Consider the following 21871-nt stretch of genomic DNA (forward strand, 5'->3'; position numbering starts at 1 on the left):
TTCATAATACTGTCATTGTGTAACAAATAGAAATCTATTAGCGCTGAGGTCAAAAGACAGAAGGTTGATGGATCCCTGATAAACGTGTGAGAATGATACAGTGGTTGTTGTAGAGGTAGAGAAGCTGGGAAGAGGTCATGCTGTGTCAGTGGGAAATTATAGAGGATGAAGAAAACAGTAGACTGCAGAGGGTCAAAGAGGAGAGGAAATGGGTCAAGGAAGAACAAACACTTGGAGTATGCTTGAAGCAGAGCCGAGAGAGTGAAGAAGCCGAAAAGGAGATGTAGAGAAAAAGGGAATGGGAGACATAATTAAAGAGAGACAGCTGGGATCACGAGTGTTACATTTGAGAACAAATTACCTAGCACATGAATTGGATGCAGAAGAAAGAAAATGAAAATCCTCAGTACTAAAAGAAAAGTAGCTTACAAGAGGAGATGAGAGAAAGTGAGGCAAATGGAATAAGCAGGATAGTGTTAACTTGGATTGGGTTACAGAATTAGAAGCTCGTCTGCTCTTGAAAGGAACTTTGATTACTGAAAGAGAATGTTGTCATTGATGCAGTGTGAATACTTACAAAGTGGCGCTGGCAGAATGGCGCTGTATTTCCAGTGCCTGAGCAACTTTGTGCATGTCTGGTTATTATTGCCCCATGTATATATCCTGTAAGAGTATTTTTTCAGTGAGTTGACATGGGCTTCATAGGCTTAAAGTGACTCTGTACCCACAATCTGACCCCCTCCCTCCCCCAACCGCTTGTACCTTCGGATAGCTGCTTTTAATGCAAGATCTGTCCTGGGGTCCGTTCGGCAGGTATTGCAGTTACTTTCAGCCCTGTGTCAACTTGGTGTGACCTAGAGTACCCATGCCCTAGGATAGCGATACCCCTCCATCCCTTTTCCCCACCCTCCTCATCATTACGAATGCCCCTAGAAAAATTTCTCCTATTCATCACTTGTGTGAACACTACACATGTGCAAAATCCTGCCTGGGGCATTCCTGGTGATGAGGAGGGCAGGGAGGAGGGACGGAGAGGCGGTGCAGGCTTAGGCCATAGGTACTATAGGCCACGCCAATGTGACACAGGTATATGCCAAACGTATCTATTGGCTATAATGGTCCTGAAGATATTGTATGCCAAAGAGTTCTCCCTTTGGCATATATTTGCACAATATGCATTGGTATACCCTTTTATTACACTGTTTTAAAAAGTGTTGCTGACTACATTTTGCAATATGGGGAGACCCAGCACAATATAGATATATATATATAGTAGTAAATATTTTGGGAGAATTGTATTTTCATTATAACTGGTTGATACATCCATCATGTTTAACTTATAACCCTATAGAGAGCTAACCAGCTTTTTAATACACCAATCCTAAGGAAAACAACATAATGGCTGTTTTACTAATATCTTTTGGTTGGATAATAGAGGGGCTTATAGTGGCCTCTTACTCTGGGTACATATAACTACATTGGTTCTACTTGGCTTACAATTAGAGATGAGTGAAGCAAATCTGGTAAATCAAGATTCGTTACCAACTCGCCTTGTACTGTGAATCGAATTTAAGGAAATTTGCAAAAAAAAAAAAAAAAAATGGCAACTGCACATGCTGTCTGGAGCTTCACTGGGTGGGAGAAAGGGATTAACCATAAGCCCTAGCGCCCGTCCAATCAGCTGCAGGCCCCTCTGTGATGTCAGCCCCTCCTCCTCTATATAAGGCAGCTTGGTAACGAAGGCGGCCAGTCGGCTGTGTGTGGAGGAGAGAGCAGGATGGCAGCAGGCAGTTATAGCAGAGCAGGGAGAGACTAACAGAGCAATATAGCGACAGAGAGGAGAGGAATGGCGGAAATTGGATGGGTGACTGGCTGATTGACTTTTTTTTTAATTCTGATTTTCTGATTTCTGACACTTTTACAACAACATGCTTTACAAAATTCACCCTTCTGTAATAGTCCCGATACTCTGCTATAGTTGTGGCTGTTTTAATGAAATTCAATGAGTTTGACCAAAAATTTGCAAAGCTCACAAAACGAATTTTCGGCTGCTTCGCTCAACTTTACTCACAATCTCTTTTTGGAGGGGGGGGGGCAAGGACAGTGAGAATCTTTCTTTTTACTTGCTCTACAGATTCTACTTAAAGGGGTAGTGCGGCGCTAAGAAATTATACACAAAATAACACACATTACAAAGTTATACAACTTTGCAAGGCTGGGTTCACACACAGTATATTTCAGGCTGTATATTTGAGGCTGTATAGCAACCAAAACCAGGAGTGGATTGAAAACACAGAAAGGCTCTGTTCACACAATGTTGTAATCAAGTGGATGGCCGCCATTTAATGGCAAATATTTTCTGTTATCTTAATACAATGGCTTCTGTATTGAAATAATGGCCGTTATTTACCGTTATATGATGGCCATCCACTCAATTTCACCATTGTGTGGACAGAGCCTTTCTGTGTTTTCAATCCACTCCTGGTTTTGGTTGCTATGAGGACCTGACATGAGGACCAAATACAGCCTGAAATATACTGTGTGTGAACCCAGCCTTGTAATGTATGTTATGTATGTGAATGGCCCCCTTTCCCGTGTTCCCCGACCCCCGCCTGTGTACCCGGAAGTGTAGTGCATTATACATACCTAATCCGTGTCGACCCCTGTCCGCCGTCTTCTGACAGTGAAGTAATCTTTGGGAGGCCGGCCGACCCGCTCCTGCCGGCCCTCATGCTGGCCCCCCTCTGCCGAGTCATACTGTAACTGTGCTCAGCCAAAACGGCGGACAGGGGTTGACACGGATCAGGCATGTATAATGCACGACACTTCCGGGTCCACGGGCTGGGGTCGGGGAACACGGGAAAGGGGGCCATTCACATACATAACATACATTACAAAGTTGTATAACTTTGTAATGTGTGTTATTTTGTGAATAATTTCTTAGCGCCGCACTACCCCTTTAAGATGCAAATGATGTCCATATTCTGCTGTACACTTTATTGTTGGAGTGGCCTTACCCGTCATTGTTACCATTGTTGTCAAGGACAACCTGGTTCTTCTTATTCCAAGCTGCGCCAGGAATCTGATCATGCTCCTATATAATTTTAATATTTTATGATTTTTAATGCCTCTATTGTTCTATTGTACCCCAATTAGCCCTTTGTTTTATTTTTAAGCCTGTATGAAATTTACAACTGAATGTTTTCAACAGACTTTACATGGTGAAGGCCTAGCTTTATTCATGCACAACTTTAATTTGTATATGTACCTAAAAAAACCTATTCATCTAATTCATAAATCTTTTACTTTTACAATAGAAAAACCCAGAGAAGCTTGTTTTGATCCAGGGAACATAATGAATGGTACTCGGATTGGTACAGACTATAAACTTGGATCTACTGTAACCTATCAGTGTGATCCTGGCTATAAAATCATTCTTCCTGCAACAATTAGCTGTGTGATCGGTGCAGATGGGAAGCCCACATGGAACAAGAGTTTGCCTTCATGTAATGGTACGTTTTATTATAATGTATATTTTTAGTCTTTAGTTGTATTTGTAACTTTACCTCGGTAAGCCCATAAACTGTACTCTGCAAGCCGATGCATAGAGAAGACGACTAAGACTTCTGTGTTTGTAGGCATACAGAAGAGTAATGGAAGTGAATAGATAGATTCAGGCTGTGTTACCACTATGGGATCATAACAGGAAAAGGTGACCGTCTGTTAAAGGAGAAGTCCGGCAATTTTTTTTTTATTAAAGTATTGTACTGCTCCCCAAATTTATACAAATCACCAATATACACTTATTACAGGAAATAACATGGTGTTGTCACTTCCTGGATAACATGGTGATGTCACTTCCTGTATAACATGGTGATGTCACTTCCTGGATAACATGGTGATGCCAGGGCCCGACTCCCAGAGCTGTGCAGGCTGTGGCTGCTGTTGAGGATGATGGCAGAGGGATGCTCAGTGTCCCTCCACTGCCCTGTGTCCCTCAGTGTCCCCCTGCCATCATTCTCTCCAGCAGCCACAGCCCGCACAGCTCTAGGCGTCGAGCCGTGACATCACCATTTTATCCAGGAAGTGACATAACCATGTTATCCGGGAAGTGACATCACCATGTTATCCAGGAAGTGACATCACCATCTTATCCAGGAAGTGAATCCTTGATGCAGTAGTAAGTGCATGGAAAAAAGCACTTTATAATCATTTCCCGTAATAAGTGTATATTGGTGATTTGTATGACTTTGGGGGGGGGGGGGGGGGGGGGGGCAATACAGTACTTTAATAAACATTTTCACCAGACTTCTCTTTTAATATTCATGATATCATGATCATTATTAGCGGCTGTCACTATCCATAGACGGACACTTTTCCTCTCAATATAGGATGACACATTCTCAAAGCCTAAAACTTATAATGATTAAAAATATAATGTAAATAAATCGTACTCATCCTTACTTAATCATTATCCCATGGTAATTAAATGAAGGAGCCTCTGTGGGCCTACCTGATCTGCCTGGTCCGTCCATGCGAAAATTTTAAAACCTACGCCAGCTTAGGTTTGAGTATCTTTTTTTCACCAGAAAAATGATAAATGCGGCGCACACAGAGGCTGCGCCCCCTCTGCATGCTTCTGCACCCCCATAGTGCCCCCTTTCCACCCCACTGGCAAAGGTGGCGCAGATGGGACCGATGCAAAAAAAAATTCACAAAAAATCTTTCTATTTTCCTTTTGCCCTGTCAGTCCCACTACTACTTTTGGTTAAAAAAAAAGACTGATGTAAATACTGTGTGTAAAAATACCCTTTTTTTCAGTGATCTTTTTGAAATCAAAGTAAAATGATGTTATTTTATCACAAATTATGCAATTTTGGTAACATTTTTTGCCAAAAATCACAGCAAAAAACAAACCTCAAAACTGCCTTGTATGAACACAGCCTTAGGGTTGAACTAAGACTCTAAATTTCTATTAGCTAAAAGATCTTTCCTTCAAACCTGATGTTACCGTCATTGCTAATGAAAAGAGTTGCATAGGAGCACGGTAGTAAATCATTTGCTCTGCAATGTGTATATATAAAGACAACTGACACAGATTTATATGTACAATATGCTGAGAACTATCTGTATTGTGTACAGTATGGGACTGCTCCCCTCTAGTGGCTAGAAGCGAAGACATTTAGTAAAACTGCAGATTTATAGGGAAAAACCTTGAAGAGTAAATGTGGAATAAAGATTTCAGTTATAGAAAGGAAATAATAATTTTGATTTTGTTTGTGTTTGTTTGTTTGTTACATGGAATGTTTTAGTTTTTGAAATAATTTACCTCTGATTACAATGTGATTAGAAATCACTTGAAGTCCTTGAGCAAATAAGGATAAAGAGCCCAGAGCTGTGGTTAATATTATTATAACCAAAGTCACTTCCACTGTTATGTAACTCTAACTGACTTGGCGAGATTATTTCTAGATTGTCTAGATTTGTCTTTTTTAAGTGGTTTCTTGGAAACCGGCATACAGATTAGCAATACATCTGGCTGTACAGAGCAAGTAGTTATGTGTGTAATATACTCACTGTTGGAATGTAGTCTCAGAGCACTGACTCTGCGGACTGGGGAACTCATATCCTACAAAAAGATTAACCCTCCACAAAAATATATGCCCCAAAAATTAAAAAAATATACTTTTTTTTTTATTTTGAAAAAAAAAAAAAAAAAAAAAAAAAACTTGGTTAGGCTGGACTCACACTAGGTTTTTTTTCATACCTTTTTTTTTTGGGGGGGGGGGAGGGGGCGGACAGATGCATTTGTGTGTATTTTTTCATTGACTTCCATCGGAAGAAAAAGGATCAAAACGCATTATTTATTTTTTTTTTACGTACAGAAAAATAAGGTCGGCTACGTTTTTTGTGTACGTTAAAAAATGGATGCTTTTGATTCGTTTTCAAAGTGCAAAGTGCAAAAGTATAGTTGATACCTGGTGACAGTGTGGATTCTTCTACTCCCCAACACATGTTTTGTGTTAGCTAAGTAGGCTAAGAACTCAGAAGGAAAAGGGTATGGGATCATTGTGATGTCTCCATAGATATACAATAAATCTATATGGATCTATGGAAATAGTAGAGGGGAATTTGTGAAATTTACATTTTTTGTTATTTATGTGGAAAGACAACAATGAAACACAATGGGGGGAGATTTATCAAACATGGTGTAAAGGGAAACTGGCTCAGTTGCCCCTAGCAACCAATCAGATTCCACCTTTCATTTTCCAAAGAGTCTGTGAGGAAGGAAAGGTGGAATCTGATTGGTTGCTAGGGGCAACTGAACCAGTTTCACTTTACACCATGTTTGATAAATCTCCTCCTCTGTCTTTGTTGTTCTTGATATTTCTAAATGTTATAGTATAGCCTGCCCTTTCCTTAAAGGGGTTATCCAGCGGTTCAAAAACATGGACACTTTCTTCCAGAGACCACACAATTCTTGTCTCCAGGTCAGGTGTAGTTTGCAATTACGCTCCATTATTTTTAATGGAACGGAGTTACAAAATCCCAGCTAAATGGGAGACAAGAGTCTCTGGAAGGAAGTGGCCATGTTTTTGTAGCACTGGATAACTCCTTTAAAAGGGTATTCTCATCTCTCTAATATAGTTAGACTTGTAGGGCTCATCCAGTTAAATATTTTTGCAAATACCAAACTTCTCTCTGTCTCCTGATCTGCTGCTTTTTCCCTCGTATTGTTGACAGCTCATTGTATAGGTAAAAGCAGTGGTCTGGCTGGTGTATATATAGATATAGTGTAGATGTATAGTGATATTGGTGGAGATCTATCAAACATGGTGTAAAGTGAAACTGGCTCAGTTGCCCCTAGCAACCAATCAGATTCTGCCTTTCATTTTCCAAAGAGTCTGTGAGGAATGAAAGGTGAAATCTGATTGGTTGCCGGGGGCAACTGAGCCAGTTTCACTTTACACCATGTTTGATAAATCTCCCCCATAGTGTGTATATACTGTATAATTTATATAACTATGTATATTATATCTAAATATACCATAGCAAGACCACTGTTTTTAGATCAGAGTGGTGATCTGTAACCCAGACAACGAACTGTCAACAATAGGAAAGAAAGAGCAGCATATCAAGAGAAGGAGGCAAGTTTGCTTATTGCATGTGTTTGCAAAAATATATACTTTGACGAGTCCTACAAATATAACTATATTAGGAGATATGAGAATACCCCTGTTAGACTATGTTTTCACAATGTCTTTTTTAGGTGAAAAAAGGGCTACTATTTTTCTTAAAAATTCATTGTGGGAACATAGCCTAAGGATTTTTTTATTTTTTTATTTTTTTTTTTAAATGCATACTTACCTCCTTTGCTCCCCAATGTGGGCTCCTTTGCTGTTCTTGCTTCTTCTGATGACTATGTTGGGCTCCAGGCTCAACCAATCACAGCAGAGTGGGGGAGCAAGAGACGATTGGAAGAAGCAAGAACAGCACAAGAGCAGGAACCAGAGGATCTGCAAGACATGGGGGGGGGGGGGGTAGTTGTGATCATCCGATCACGCTTTGGCTGTCTTCTGCTTGCCAAACCTCTTCAAATAATCAAGTGTTTGCTAAGATACCATTAGAAAGTTACCATTATCTTGAAGAATGCACTAAACTATTACTGCACGTGACTTTAGCTTTTATACATTACAGTATACTTTATTGATGAGTGGGCGTTAGTTGAGTAACTATATTGCTTTTTATGTTTCAGCTCCTTGTGGTGGCCAGTATACCGGAATGCATGGAGTTGTTTTATCCCCAAACTACCCAAATAACTACACTTCAGGGCAGATTTGTCATTACTCAATAACTGTTCCCAAAGAATTTGGTAAGTTCCAAACTAACAGACAAATATTTTTTTTTCTGTGTTTAGAAAATAAAGTCGAGTTCCGATCAACATGCAAATGCAGCCTTTGTATGTTCTCTGTTACATGCAATGATTTCCATCCACTAATGAACTATAAATTGTTTAAAAAATATTACCAGGGAAGTGATGAACATTTGCTTCATTACAATCCCTCGTAGCCAGTGGGAAAAAAAACTTGTGCTTGCCTGGCTATACTGTACCTCCAGCACTAGCAGCATTAGCTTTTGTAAATGTTTTAGTGATTGGCATTTACATTTACGGTTGTGCCACTGATAACAATGATTTTTGCTATAGCACCATTGATCACTACTTCACAAGACTGTTCCTTGAGGTATACCAGCCTGCTGTGAAGAGATAGTGCTCTGACCCCCCAGAATTTTAAATACATGTATATTAGTTAATTTTTTTTTCTTATTTTATACATAAAAAATTGTGTAACTCTCATCAAATCGACAGTGAGTGAAAACTAGATAAGCCTCATCTGAACATGAACATACATGGAATGAATAAAGGTCTTTACAAATTGCAGTGTCTTATCACTTATAGGATCCAGTATATTGTACATTTCTGGATCCTGCTCTATGGAATAGCACAGAGATCTGCATTATTCATTACAACAAATAAATGAATAATAGATTACCTCTCGAGTGGAAACCATTTGATGGAGGCCAAAAGGAACATAGCCTATGCGTGGAATCAAACATTCACATCAGCTGCAGTTTTTGGTGACATTTTTTAGCCAGGGCCAGGTGTGGATCCTGTGGAAGGGTTTGACTGCATGGAAAACACGTTTTAAGGGTACGTTCACACTGATCAAGTTCACAGCCGATTTCACGCTGGGAGTCCCGCAGTGAAATCAGCCATGATACTCCATTCTGTCACTGCCTATGGCTCTACAATTTCGCAACAGATTTTAATTGCAAACCACTGCCCCCTTAACCCACCAGTTGCCGGGCTACAAGCTAACGCATTACCTACCCATGCACCTAGCTTCTTTTCCGGCTCCCTGACGACTCGCTCATCCATTCAGTGCACTGTCCTGCCAAGGCCACTGATGGGATGAGCAGGACATCAGAGATCGGGGAACCGGAGAAGCAGGTGGGAGCATGGGCAGGTAATGTATTAGCCTTTAGCCCGTCAGCTGGTTTAAGGGGGCATGTTTTTTTTTCTGAATGAAAATCCGTTGGGAGAATGTAAAGCCATAGAGTGACAGAACGGAGTATCACAGCAGATTTCACTGCAGAACTCACAACGAGAAATCTGCTGTGAACTCGGTATACGTGAATGTATCCTAAAGGGTACGCTGATGAAAAAAATGTTTTAAAATCAGTTGATGCCAGAAAGTTATACAGATTTGTAAAAATACAGATCTTTCTTTGGGCAGTTCCCGACATGGACAGAGGTGGCAGCATAGAAATATTGAAGATTGACGGCAGAAAAAGACCCCTTAGTCCATCTAGTCTGCGTCCATCTAGTCTTCGTAATGGTTAAACCTCTAGCTATACAGCCCTGCATATGATTAGCTTTCCTTACTACCTGGTTGCATTGGTGACTCATTTTTAAAGCTGTCAGAAATCACTGCCCCTAAATCCTCCTCTTCTGAAGTCTTTGCCAACACAGAGCTGCCGATATAATACTCGGATAGAGGACTCCTCCTACCCAAGTGGATTATTTTACATTTGGAACAAGCAAACCTTCTCCTATTTCACTTACAAACATATTAAAAAGAATAGGACCCAGAACAGACCCTTGTGACCACCATTTGTAAGCAGTCCCTGGTGGAATATACACCATTAACAACAACCCTCTTATATCTATCCCTCAGCCAACCACAAATCCACTAAACTATCCAGGGATTAAAGGGGTACTCCGGCGGGAGGGCATTTTTTTTCCTGGGACCGGGGATGAGGTGGCTGAGGGAAACAATGTCCACTCACCTCCCCGGTTCGATACGTCTCAGGTCCGCTTAGCCAGTCAGTGACAGAGGCGGGATCTCAGCGGACTTGAAACGGATCCCGCCTCTGGCACCAGGAAGTGGCCGGGCACCGGGGACCTGAGCTCTGGGATGTGAGACCCGCCACTGGAACCGGGGAGGTGAGTGGACGTCGTTTCCCTCAGCCACCTCATCCCCGTTCCCAGGACAAAAAATGGTTTAACTTTCTGGCACAAGTTGATTTGAATTTTCTTTCACTGGACTACCCCTTTAAGAAAAGAAGCTATTGTTTGATACAATTTTATCATACTTCTTACGTATTGTCCCCCCCCCCCTCTCTCTCTCTCTCTCTCTCTCTCTCTCTCTCCCTCTTTCTATGTATTATCTATTCACTTTCTTTTTCTTTCAATTCTAGTTGTATTTGGTCAGTTTGCTTATTTCCAAACATCATTAAATGACTTGGTGGAACTTTTTGATGGAGCCCATTCACAGTCCAGACTGCTCAGTTCTCTCTCTGGTAGCCATACAGGTTAGTGCAGTAAATAACTTTCTCCCGCATTGTTTTCCCACATTCACTCACTATGTGACATTCTAAACAATACTGAATATATTCTTTACAAACTCAGATGAACTTTTTCAGGTCAATGGCACTTTAGCTTTTTTATAGGGAAATTAGAAGCATGTTATTGTATATATGTAGTTGATTACAGTGTAATTCTACTTTCTTCTATATTTTACAGTCCAAAAGTACACAAAAATCTCAATATCTTTGCAAATAATTTGCTTAAAGGAGATATGCCAGAGGCTAAAATAACCCAGTGCATGCAGCGGTACTTAACATGTTTATTTATTTATGTTTACCTTAATTTTTATTTGAAAAATGGGCTTTACTTTACGTTCACAGAGCTCACACTGCCAATCAAGCGTCATTGGCTGGGGAGAGGATAGAGGTAGTGTGACTACTGCCCCCATACCTAGTTACCGGGAGTCGGGACAGATGACTAAAGATTTTGAATTTCCCCTCCTGCCGGTAACTGTGGGGCATGGCATATATCCTAAATTCTGCTTGTTATTTATGGGGTAGTGTTAAACATGAGTTTTTTTGGGGCTCACCAGAGGAGATAAGTCTTAAGTCACAGTCTCTATTTCATAGAACATGCACACTTAACTGTATTGTATTTAATGCACATGTGACAAAACAAAGTCAAAGATGTTATTTGTAAACCAAGTCATAAGAGATATACCCCTCGTGGCAATGATTGTTTTCAAAGTCAGCATTAAATGGGAATCTTTTGGGTTTATTATAATGTCAGGGCCTTGGCCCACCATATGATTCTCTGGTATACTGCTGGCCAGTCCGGCTCATGGAAGCAGTACTTTAACTGGAGACCTAGGACGTGAGACCTAGGAGCTTAGATCATGTCTTAAATAGTACACGACATTGCACTATTATAATAAATGACACATTCTGAAGTGAATTTTGGGCAGAGGTGTAGTGGAAATGCTCATGTAACTCAAAATCGGTTGACAGGAAAATGTTGTAGATTCTTAAAATTTTTAACATTGAGGCTTACAAAGAAGGGAGTTGTCAGTTACATTTACACAGGTTGCTTACCTAGATATGTAGGTTTAAAATGTAGTTAATTTGGCAGCGAGAGATACAGAAAGCTGTCATTCATTGTCTGCTAAGATTCCTTGCCTCCAGGTGTTCAGTCCAGAGATGATTCTTCCTCGAGCATGAATAATCGGAGACTGACTGATCTACAAGGACATGTTGCCCAACATTCCAATTGAAAACAAAAGTGATATTTTTTTAGTTCATATTTCTCTTATTATATTTTTTTAAAGCAAATTAAGATGGAAAAGCTGATGATAAAATAAACAATCTCCAATGATCAGCTGGAATTAGTTGTGAAATCAATTGGCTGTCTGTATGACATATATAAATCGTGTATCTTCCAAAGCTCGTGATGCTCTTTGTAGAACTTTCCATGCTAGTTAATAAACTCTGAACAGCCTAGCTTCTCTGCTGCCTGAAAATTGGCTTGCCAGGTATTTGTAAGTCATTTTTTTTCTAAACTAGAGATTCCAACTTAAAGTGTAACTGTAATCCAGGGCCGGCGTCAGCACGTGGCGTACTCGGGCAAGTGCCGGGGCCCACAGCCGCTCAAGGGGCCCCCCGGCACTTGCCCGAGCAATGAGCCACTGGATATCGGCAGCAATGGGGCCCGCCGCATACCCCGTACTCACTGTCGTGCCGACAGTGAGTATGGGGGATGCGGCGGGCCGCATTGCTGGCGACATCCGGGGGGTGTGGCGTTGCTGGGCGGATGCGACGTCCTCAATGACGTCCTGGGCTGGGCCTTCCTCCGCAGCGCTTCAGGACGTGATCCCCTCAGCAGGCGCAGAGCGATGACGTCATCGCGCCTGCTAGCGGATCCGTCCCTGCGGCGCACAGAAGGGAGAAGCCAGGAAGAAGAGGACCGTCCCTTGAATTAGGTGAGTATGATTTTTTGTTTTGTGTTAAGGCAGAGCAGGGGGCATCTACTATGGGACAGGGTAGGGGTCATCTACTATGGGACAGGGTAGGAGTCATCTACTATGGGGCAGAGGAGGGTCATCTACTATGGGACAGGGGCCATCTACTATGGGACAGGGTAGGGGTCATCTACTATGGGACAGGGTAGGGGTCATCTACTATGGGGCAGAGGAGGGGGCATCTACTATGGGGCAGGGGCCATCTACTATGGGACAGGGTAGGGGTCATCTACTATGGGACAGGGTAGGGGTCATCTACTATGGGGCAGAGGAGGGGGCATCTACTATGGGACAGGGGCCATCTACTATGGGACAGGGTAGGGGTCATCTACTATGGGACAGGGTAGGGGTCATCTACTATGGGACAGGGTAGGGGTCATCTACTATGGGACAGGGGTCATCTACTATGGGGCAGAGGAGGGGGCATCTACTATGGGACAGGGGCCATCTACTATGGGACAGGGTAGGGGTCATCTACTATGGGACAGGGTAGGAGTCATCTACTATGGGACAGGGTAGGAGTCATCTACTATGGGACAGGGTAGGAGTCATCTACTATGGGACAGGGTAGGGGTCATCTACTATGGGACAGGGTAGGAGTCATCTACTATGGGACAGGGCAGGGGCCATCTACTATGGGACAGGGCAGGGGTCATCTACTATGGGACAGGGCAGGGGTCATTTACTATGGGGCAGAGCAGGGGGCATTACTATGGGGACAGAGGGCATTATTACTATATGGGGGCACAGCATGGGGACACAAACCTTCTTACTTTACTGCACATGACACCAAGCAGCGGAGTTACTAATGTATAGGAGCCTATGGGTGGGGAAAAGGGAAGGAAGTTGCTGGAAATGTGCGGAGCCTAAGATGTTTGTCTCACAGGTTCTGAAGAGAAGAATTGTAGCTGGAAGAAATCATCATGGTGGTCTGGGCCGGATGGCGAGGAAACGGAGAGCGATCGCATCAGATCAAAGAAGAGGTCACCTGTGAGTTACCTAATTATGTTTGTTGTTTTTTTTGTTATTTTGTCAAACTTTATTTGGTAGGTGTGCCCCGAGGTGAAAAAGGTAATCAGCAGTGTAGTATATACTTTTTATCCTTCTGTATGAGTGTGTATATATCTCTCCATCCTGTGTAGGTATACAGCATTGTATTATATACTTATTATCCTCCTACTGTATGAGTGTGTGTATATATGTGCTCGAGAGATAGATATATACACACTCAAACAGGAGGGGGGATAATAAGTATATAACACAGCTGATCCCCTACACAGAATCAAGAGCTAGAGACCCTCTAACAATGATGCCATATAATTTGCTATTCAAAGGGGCCCGCCGAGGTTCTCTCGACCAAGGGCCCACAAAAACCTGGAGCCGGCCCTGCTGTAATCTCACAAAAGAGACATGTCAAAAGTTTTGATCGGTCCGGGTCAGACGCATACTGGCAGTAATGATTGATAGGCAGAGAGGCCCATCACTGACTCTTTGCCTGTCAATCATCACAGCCGACCGGCAGAGAGTGGTTACTAGACACAGGAAGGGAGACGTCAAGATGCCCACCTAATCGTCTCTGCCTGCCACAAGCCTCGAGATTAAAACTTTTATCCAGTATAAAGCCGCTGCTGCAGCCACGAGCTGCACAGGTGCTTTATACAGTGCTGCAGGAAACCAAATCAACCCAAAAGGGCTGATTGGTTCCCTTTAAATGTAAAAACACATTTATAATCTGTTAAAACTGTAACTATTGTTTCCTATATCTACACACTTAAATATCATACATAATCTCTTGACAAACGAAGCAGACCGCAGTTCCAAGGAAGTTTCCCTTTATAATCACACCAGTGCAACACTTCGGCTCAATGTGTACTCTTTCTCAAGCAGTGAAGGCTACATATTGGGCCGAAACGTTGCACTGGTGTGGTTAAAAAAAGGGAAATTTCCTTGGAAGTGCGGTCTTCTTCGTTTATCCTGGCATTGCATACAAATATGGGTCTGATTTGGTGAGACATGCACCCACACACTATTGTGCTGCAGAGACTTTGTGGATTGATACATAATCCCTTGTCACATTCTCACTCAACCTATGGGAGGGGGGGGGGGGTAAATGTTTTTTTTGTTTGTTTTGTTTCGACTGTACGTGGATAAGATTTTTAAAAAAAAAATCATATCTTCTCCGCTGCTGCCGCAGACTTTCTGCACAGACATTTTGTGTGGAAAATCTGCAGCAGAAAGGCCGTAAGTGACCCTATTCCAATATGTTTTCCTACTTACTACAGTTATAGGAAGCAACATAGGAAACAGCTGATACACACATCCATGTGTTTACACACCATTTAACAGAGATACATACAGTACATACATTTTTACACCAGAGTCAAGAATAGTGTTGAGTGGACTTGCCAATTATTTTTTTAAATAATTTCTAACAGACTGTGTCCTGTGGAATTTGACTTCCGGTGGCCGGAAAAGTTGAATGCTGCCCTGGGGTGTCCCGGAAAACATGGATACAGCCAAAGGCTGCCGTAAGCCAAGTGGCGAGAATTTGCGTTTGAAGAACATTGCAGTTCGGCAGATCTGCTCATTACTAGTTGAGAGCAGAGACATTTTGTAGCTGAGAGGAGGGCTACATGGCTCAGATGGCCCAGTCAGCAAGCAGATAGGGCTTCCAGGTCATGACCTACTGTTTGATCCATGCAGGCTGTCATGCTGGGTTCTTCCTGCCTCCTCTTCTCAAACCTGATGTCTGTAGCAATCCCTGTTATACAGAAGAGGAATGGAGAGTGTGCATCCTCTAGGTTAATGCTACATACAGTATATGCCATACTTTTATGTAACTTCAGTGGGCTCCAACGTTAGCTGTTGTCCTTCTCCAAAGTAATACACAGTAAGGGTACGTTCACACTTACCGGATCTGCAGCAGATTTTATTTAAATAACTGAACACAGCATCAAATCTGCACCATCAAATCTGCTGCGGATCTGCTGCAGATCCTGTAGGTGTGAACGTACCCTAAAGATGCTCTGCATGTCAGTTTGCAAACAATTAGGAGCAGGGTAAATTTTAATACCTAGTGATACCCTAGTCAGCTGAGTGAATAATGCCAGCCCCAGTGAATTTAGTGATTGTTGTGCAAGCATGCATCTTCACTCATTTACACGTGTCTAGACTGTACCCACTCAGTGTCAACTAACTAATGTGTAAAATGCCTGTCTTAAAGGGATTTTACAGGAAAACCACACAGTTAACTATATGCCTTCTGATGTCATAAAACAATAAAAGAACACATACTTACCTCCTCTGCTCCCCCAGTCATTGCTCCTGTGCGGTTCTTGCTTCTCCTGAAGATGTTGTGATGCCTGTTCAGAGCCGATCTAACAGATCAGATGTCTCCAATTTAATCTACTGTTTATATTAGTGACAATACATGTCCTGCGGATCCTATTAATGCAAGTATTGGCTTAAAGGAGAAGTCCGGTGATTTAAAAAATCAGGTAGCTGGCGGGGGCAAAATTAATTACAAGTATGGACTTAACTCTTCCTGTGCCCATGGTGAGCGACAGGGCCGGCCTCAGGACCCCCACCAGCCACCGGGAACTTTGACACTGACATGTCACAACCCGGCTGCTCAGCCAGTCAGTGACTGGGGCAAGGCGTCGCTCCACTGAGTGATTGGCTGAGCGGCTAATCCATCAGCTAGGGCAGGCATTTTGTCATCACAACTAGGGGGAAAAAGCCTTCTGGCTGGGGTCCCAGGGTCGCTCCTTTAATGAACTGCACTAAAATAATCATTTTGGTGTTTTGGTGCAATACTTACCTGCCCATGCTCCCCTGGTGTCCTCTTCTATGCAGCCTTCTGTCGGGGGTTCCGAAGCCGGTCCCGCCACTCACCACAGGGAGAGGTAAATCTGTATTTGTAATCAATTTCCCCCCTTCCCCTGCCGGCTGCCTGATTTTATTAATCGTCAGACTTCTCCTTTATTGCCTTATTTCCCCACAATAAAGATATTTTCTGTACATTGCATCTCTTTTACTGCTGGATCAGGGAGTTTCTGAAAGACACCAATCTGCATACATTCAGATCTGGTTACATTACCTCCCTGGGGCTTCAGGACTGATTGCAAGAGAAGTCAGAATTATTTCTAAAGCCTGCAGTCTATTATTTCTTGCAGTATCTGAACAACTGAAAACAAGTGAATTAAGTCCTCTATCTTCTGTGGTTTCCAATCTACTAAGTTCATCCTTCACTTGTTCTGAAAATCATCTCTGATATTGACTCTTGGCTCTTATGGTTGCTAGTACCTATGTGGCAAAATGTTGCGTATTCAGCTATAGGTTATGTTCACACACAGTATTTTTGGTCAGTCTTTTGGTCAGCCTTTTTTCAATGAAAACCAGGAATGGGTTGAATGAATTAAAAACACAGAAAGGCTATGTTCACACACATACTGTTAATGTCAAATAATTGGCATTATTTTGAAACATCGGCCGTTATTTCATAACAGCCATTCTTTGTCATAAAATGATGGACATCCACTTAATTTCAACAGTAAGTGACAGTATGTGTGTGTGTGTGTGTGTGTGTGTGAACATAGCCTTTCTGTGCTTTCAATCCACTTCTGGTTTTGGTTGGAAAATGAGGCCAAAATACTGAGCAAAAATACTATGTGTGAGCGCAGCCTTAGGCTATGTTCCCACTATGTAAGAGACCGACCGTTCCGTGACCCCGCCGGGTCACTGAACGACTGGTCTCTGGAAAGATTATTCCTCCCGGTATTTAAGTACCGGCCGCATGATCTTTCCGGCCGCAGTGTTCTGATGCGGGCGTATCAGCGCACATCCGCATCAGAACTCTCATAGCACATAATGAAGCAAGCGACCGGAGCCGCTCGCTTAATTGTGTGAACTGACAGGTCTTTCTGCGGCTGCAATTCACTGAAATTCACTTCTTTGCGGCGCCGTATGGGATCCCGGCCAGAGCGTATATGATGTGTTTACGCTCCGGACGGGATCCCATAGCAGTAAAGGCAGTGTTCAACACCGTACAAAGTATGGCCGTTGTTGCCGATGGCAACAATGGACTTACTTTTACGTAGTGTGAATATAGCCTCATAGCGTTCACCATGTGGTATTAAAAACGAGATCATATTACAGTTCAGGTCTTTACAGATGTGGTGATATCAAATATGTGTGTGTTTTTATTTTTATGTTTTATATAAAAAATGTAAGGGGAAATTGTGTTGTGGTATTTTTTGGGAGATGGGGTGGGGGAATGTTTTTATATTTAATATAAAAAAAATTGTTTCCCAAAACGTATATTTTTACTTTTTATTAGTCCCACAAAGAGACTTTAAAATGCAATCTTCAGATTGCTAATATAATACAATATAATTCTAATATCATGTACTACTAGTATAGTGCAGAGAAGCGACCTAAGCAGCCTTGCCAGAGGCAGAACCAAGTAGGCACAAATATATGTCACACCTAGAGGGACCTTTATAAGGGCCCCTACTGCTATAGAAAATAATCTGCATCCCAGTGATTGCATGTATTGAGTGCTGATGGGGTGACAAATGTCCAGAAGTTACTTAAATGCCACAATGCCAATTTGACCACAGCATCTAAGTGGTTAAAATACAAGGAACAAAGTTTTCTCTGTTCTTGATAGTTTAAAGTGAATGTACAGTACCATTAGACTAGTAAAAATGAGCCATACATACTGCCCTGTCGGCGCTGCAGTGTACTATCTGGCTGTGTGGAGTTTTTATCATTCTGCCGCCCTTTCCCGTTATATCCACCGATATATGTATATGCTAATTAGCCGCCCTGAAGCACAAGAGGCTGACCCGGCGCCTGAAATTCCACCTCCTCTCCCCCACGCGCCTTCCTCAGGTTGCACTGGCACGCCTCTGATGACGGTACATTCTCTTTAAAGGACACCTGTCACCCCCTGTGCCGGGGTGAGAGGCTCCCGACCCCCTGTTAGATCCCCCTATACTTACATGATCCCGCCGGGTCCCGCTTCCTGATGCGGTCGGGTCACGGAGATTTCAGCGCCCGAAGCCCGGCGCGCGCGTTAAGAGATGAGTTCGATGCCCATAGAGAATGACGGAGTATCGGACTCCCCATACATTCTCTATGGGCGTCTGACTCTGCTGTCAGCGCGCGCGCCGGGCTTCGGGCACTGAAATCTCTGTGACCCGACCGCATCAGGAAGCGGGACCCGGCGGGATTACGTAAGTATAGGGGGATCTAACAGGGGGTCGGGAGCCTGTCACCCCGGCACGGGGGGTGACAGGTCCTCTTTAAGCAGGAGCCCTGCTGTCATGCAGCATCCAAGTTCTTGTGATATTCTGCACAAGAGACCAGCGTTGGCTACTTTTGCCAAAAATATTGGTGCACCGATGCAACCAGACACTGAAAGGGGAGCTGTCCGGTATTCCAAGTAGCCAGATAGCAGTACCGCTAACCCAACCGTATTGAATGCTAAAAGAAAACCCTGCTAGAACTGAAAGGACAACATAAATGTCAATTTGATCTGAATATTATTTGATAATTTAAATATGAGCTTGGTTTATATATTACAAAGCCTAACACTGACCTTTGGAAAGTAATGAAAAATGAATTAATAATGAACAAAGATGTTATTACTTCTGTTTCCTATATCAAATATCACTCATGCCGTCATAGGTTTTAAAATGGCCTCTATGCCATAGTTATGTTTAACATAATGTTCCCCTAAAAACTGACTCCCTTAAAGGGAATATGTCACTAGGTTTATTCTGCCTTAAATGAGGGCAGCATAAACTAGTGATATAAATGCTGAATAGATCGGTGTATTACTTACATCATTCTGTTCAGCCATTTTCCTAATATGCAGGAGAATAGGATTCTTGCCACAACCAGATTTTTCACTGTTGCCCAGAATATCCCTTTAATTTCTGCCTCTCTCTCACTAACACACACACACACACAGCCTGCTGCAGCAAAAGCACACACATACACAGCCTGCTGCAGCCATAGCACACACACACAGCCTACTGCAGCCATAGCACACACATACACAGCCTGCTGCAGCCATAGCACAAACACACACAGCCTGCTGCAGTCATAGCATACACATACACAGCCTGCTGCAGCCATAGCACACACACAAACACAGCCTTCTGCAGCCATATCGCGTCCGCACACACACACACAGCCTGCTGCAGCCATAGCACACTGATTAAAAACACCACACTGAGGACAGAAGTTACTGCTACACCACTTATGGCCTTAAATGAGGGCAGAATAAACTAGTGACAGAAATTCTGAACAGATCGGTGTATTAGTTACATCATTTTGTTCAACTGTTCTCCTAATATGCAGGAGAATAAGATTCTTGCCACCCTTCACCCTCCACCCTCCAGCTGCTGATTGACAGTTGACTACCTATACACAGTGTAGGGATCTTCCCGGGGGATGGTGTGTTTGGACACAGTTCACAGCAGACTTGGACTTGTAAAATAACAGCTTGGCGTTTATTGGCAGCATAAACAGTCCAGAAAACATAAATACAGCAACACGTGCTTTTTAAGAACAAAACAAAACAAAAAGGTCTTGCCCGTCTAGGCACTTACTAGCAAGCAGGTCACCTGTCTGACACTTCAATCAGCGATATCGCACAGTGTGAATAAGCTTCAGCAGCGGCTGTATTCCAAGCTCCCACCAAACACAGCATCCAGGCTGTTCACTCCTGGCTGAGAGCCATCACCTGCAGCTCTGTGGAGCTCTTACCTTCTCAGGCTGATTGCTCACCTGATGGCAAAACCCAAACTGGATCGGGGGGTCCCACTACCAACCTACCCGCCATTCCAGTAAATCCAGGCCCGGAAACAGTAAATAATAGCTCAGCAGCATAACACTGCTGAGCACAGATCCCTCCTGGACTCACCATCTCACGCTATGAAGCAACCTAGGTGAAATGTACACCCCCTCGAACACTTCACCTGTGACATGTCTACAACAGCATGAATAGAGAACTGCAAATCAGCAGCTGGTGGGAGAGTTTTCTGCTTCTCATGTATATCCAGGACTACTCATGCACATAATGAAGAGGACTACTTATTGTCTGTGTTATTCAGGAGGAGATCTCTGGATCAGCTGCACAGAACAATGTAAGTGATAGACCATTCTGTTCAGCTTCTCTGTCCCTAGTTTATGCTACCCTGAGATAGGACACCATAAACCTGCTGATAGAGTCTCTTTAAGGTGAACCTATACATTAGGCTTCAATAAGTATTTATTGCTAAACTATGTCTTTTTTTTCTCTCTCTTTGCCATGTTGTAACAATTTGACTGGCTGATTTTGGCTCGTAGAGGCATGTTCTGGGTAGGGGATATTCCTTTTGTGATGTCCGTATGCCCTAACACTCAATATAGGCGGGGGGTTGTTTTGTGGCACGTTTCACACTACCTATCCCCCTTGCTCTCCATATGGCAATTACCACTCTACTAATTTCTCAGAAAACACATTATGTCTATGTTCACACACAGTATTTTTGCCCACTATTTTGCAACCAAAACAATGGGTGGATTGAAAACAAAGAGGGGGACATTTATGAAGCGTACGCCAGGGAGAAGGCACAGATTCGTCTCTTCTCCCTGGCGTACACCTGCCATATCCCCCGCTCTCCCCATGGGCTGGAGTAAAGGGGGTGGGGCCTAATTTAAGACCTGGGTACGATTACGGTCTTCATGAATCTCCCCCCCCCACCCTGAAAGGCTATGTTCACACACTGTTAAAATTTAGCAGATGGCCGCTATTTAATGGCAAATGACGGCCGTTACTTCATAACAATGGCTGTTGTTTTTTATATTTATTTATTAAATGGCGGCCATCTGCTAAATTTCAACAGTGTGTAAACATAGCCTTTCTGTATTTTCAATCCACTCCTGGTTTTGGTTGCAAAATATTGAGCAATAGTACTGTGTGGGAACATAGCCTAGAACCATTTAGGCAGGTATAAATCTTTTATAAATAAAATCTTCAGCCCATTCCAGTTCAACATACACCCAAATATAATTTTTCACAGATCTAAATTGTATTTGTTACTGTGACACTTCAGCTTGATCTACTCATACTCACCCCTTTATTTCTGAGTATGCTAAGTATCCATGTCTCTTTTTCATGGCACTTTTCACTGGAAGCAACGATTTGTCCTCCTCTCTGAAGTTATACACGTCTCTTTGCTATTTTAATATTTAAAAAAAAAAAGTTTCCATGGATCCGTTTCTTTATTCTGAACAGATTGTTCAAATGCCAAAGTCACAAAAGAATTCCATTTATAACTTCAATCAAAATTTAATGTACAGAAGATTGTGGTAGTCACGTTTGCCTTGTCGCAATTTTGTAGAACTAAGTGAGTAAGGTGATAAAGCGTTCCTTTGTATGAATGCATATCTCAAAGTATAACCTCTTTCCGATTAAGCAGTTCTTGTCAGGA

The 21871-nt window shown here is 42.7% G+C and overlaps 1 protein-coding gene across 1 annotated transcript in view; it reads left to right on the forward strand.

Moving 5' to 3' along the window:
- CSMD1 (CUB and Sushi multiple domains 1) overlaps window positions 1-21871 on the forward strand; it is a 946348-nt gene that overhangs the window by 731556 nt on the left and 192921 nt on the right. Inside the window, exons 30-32 of the mRNA XM_069973446.1 lie at window positions 3318-3512; window positions 7757-7873; window positions 10261-10374. Of these exons, the coding sequence (XP_069829547.1) occupies window positions 3318-3512; window positions 7757-7873; window positions 10261-10374 (426 nt within the window). The remainder of the gene's footprint in view (window positions 1-3317; window positions 3513-7756; window positions 7874-10260; window positions 10375-21871) is intronic.

Source organism: Dendropsophus ebraccatus, chromosome 6, assembly GCF_027789765.1.
Source record: "Dendropsophus ebraccatus isolate aDenEbr1 chromosome 6, aDenEbr1.pat, whole genome shotgun sequence".
Taxonomy (NCBI): Eukaryota; Metazoa; Chordata; class Amphibia; order Anura; family Hylidae; genus Dendropsophus; species Dendropsophus ebraccatus.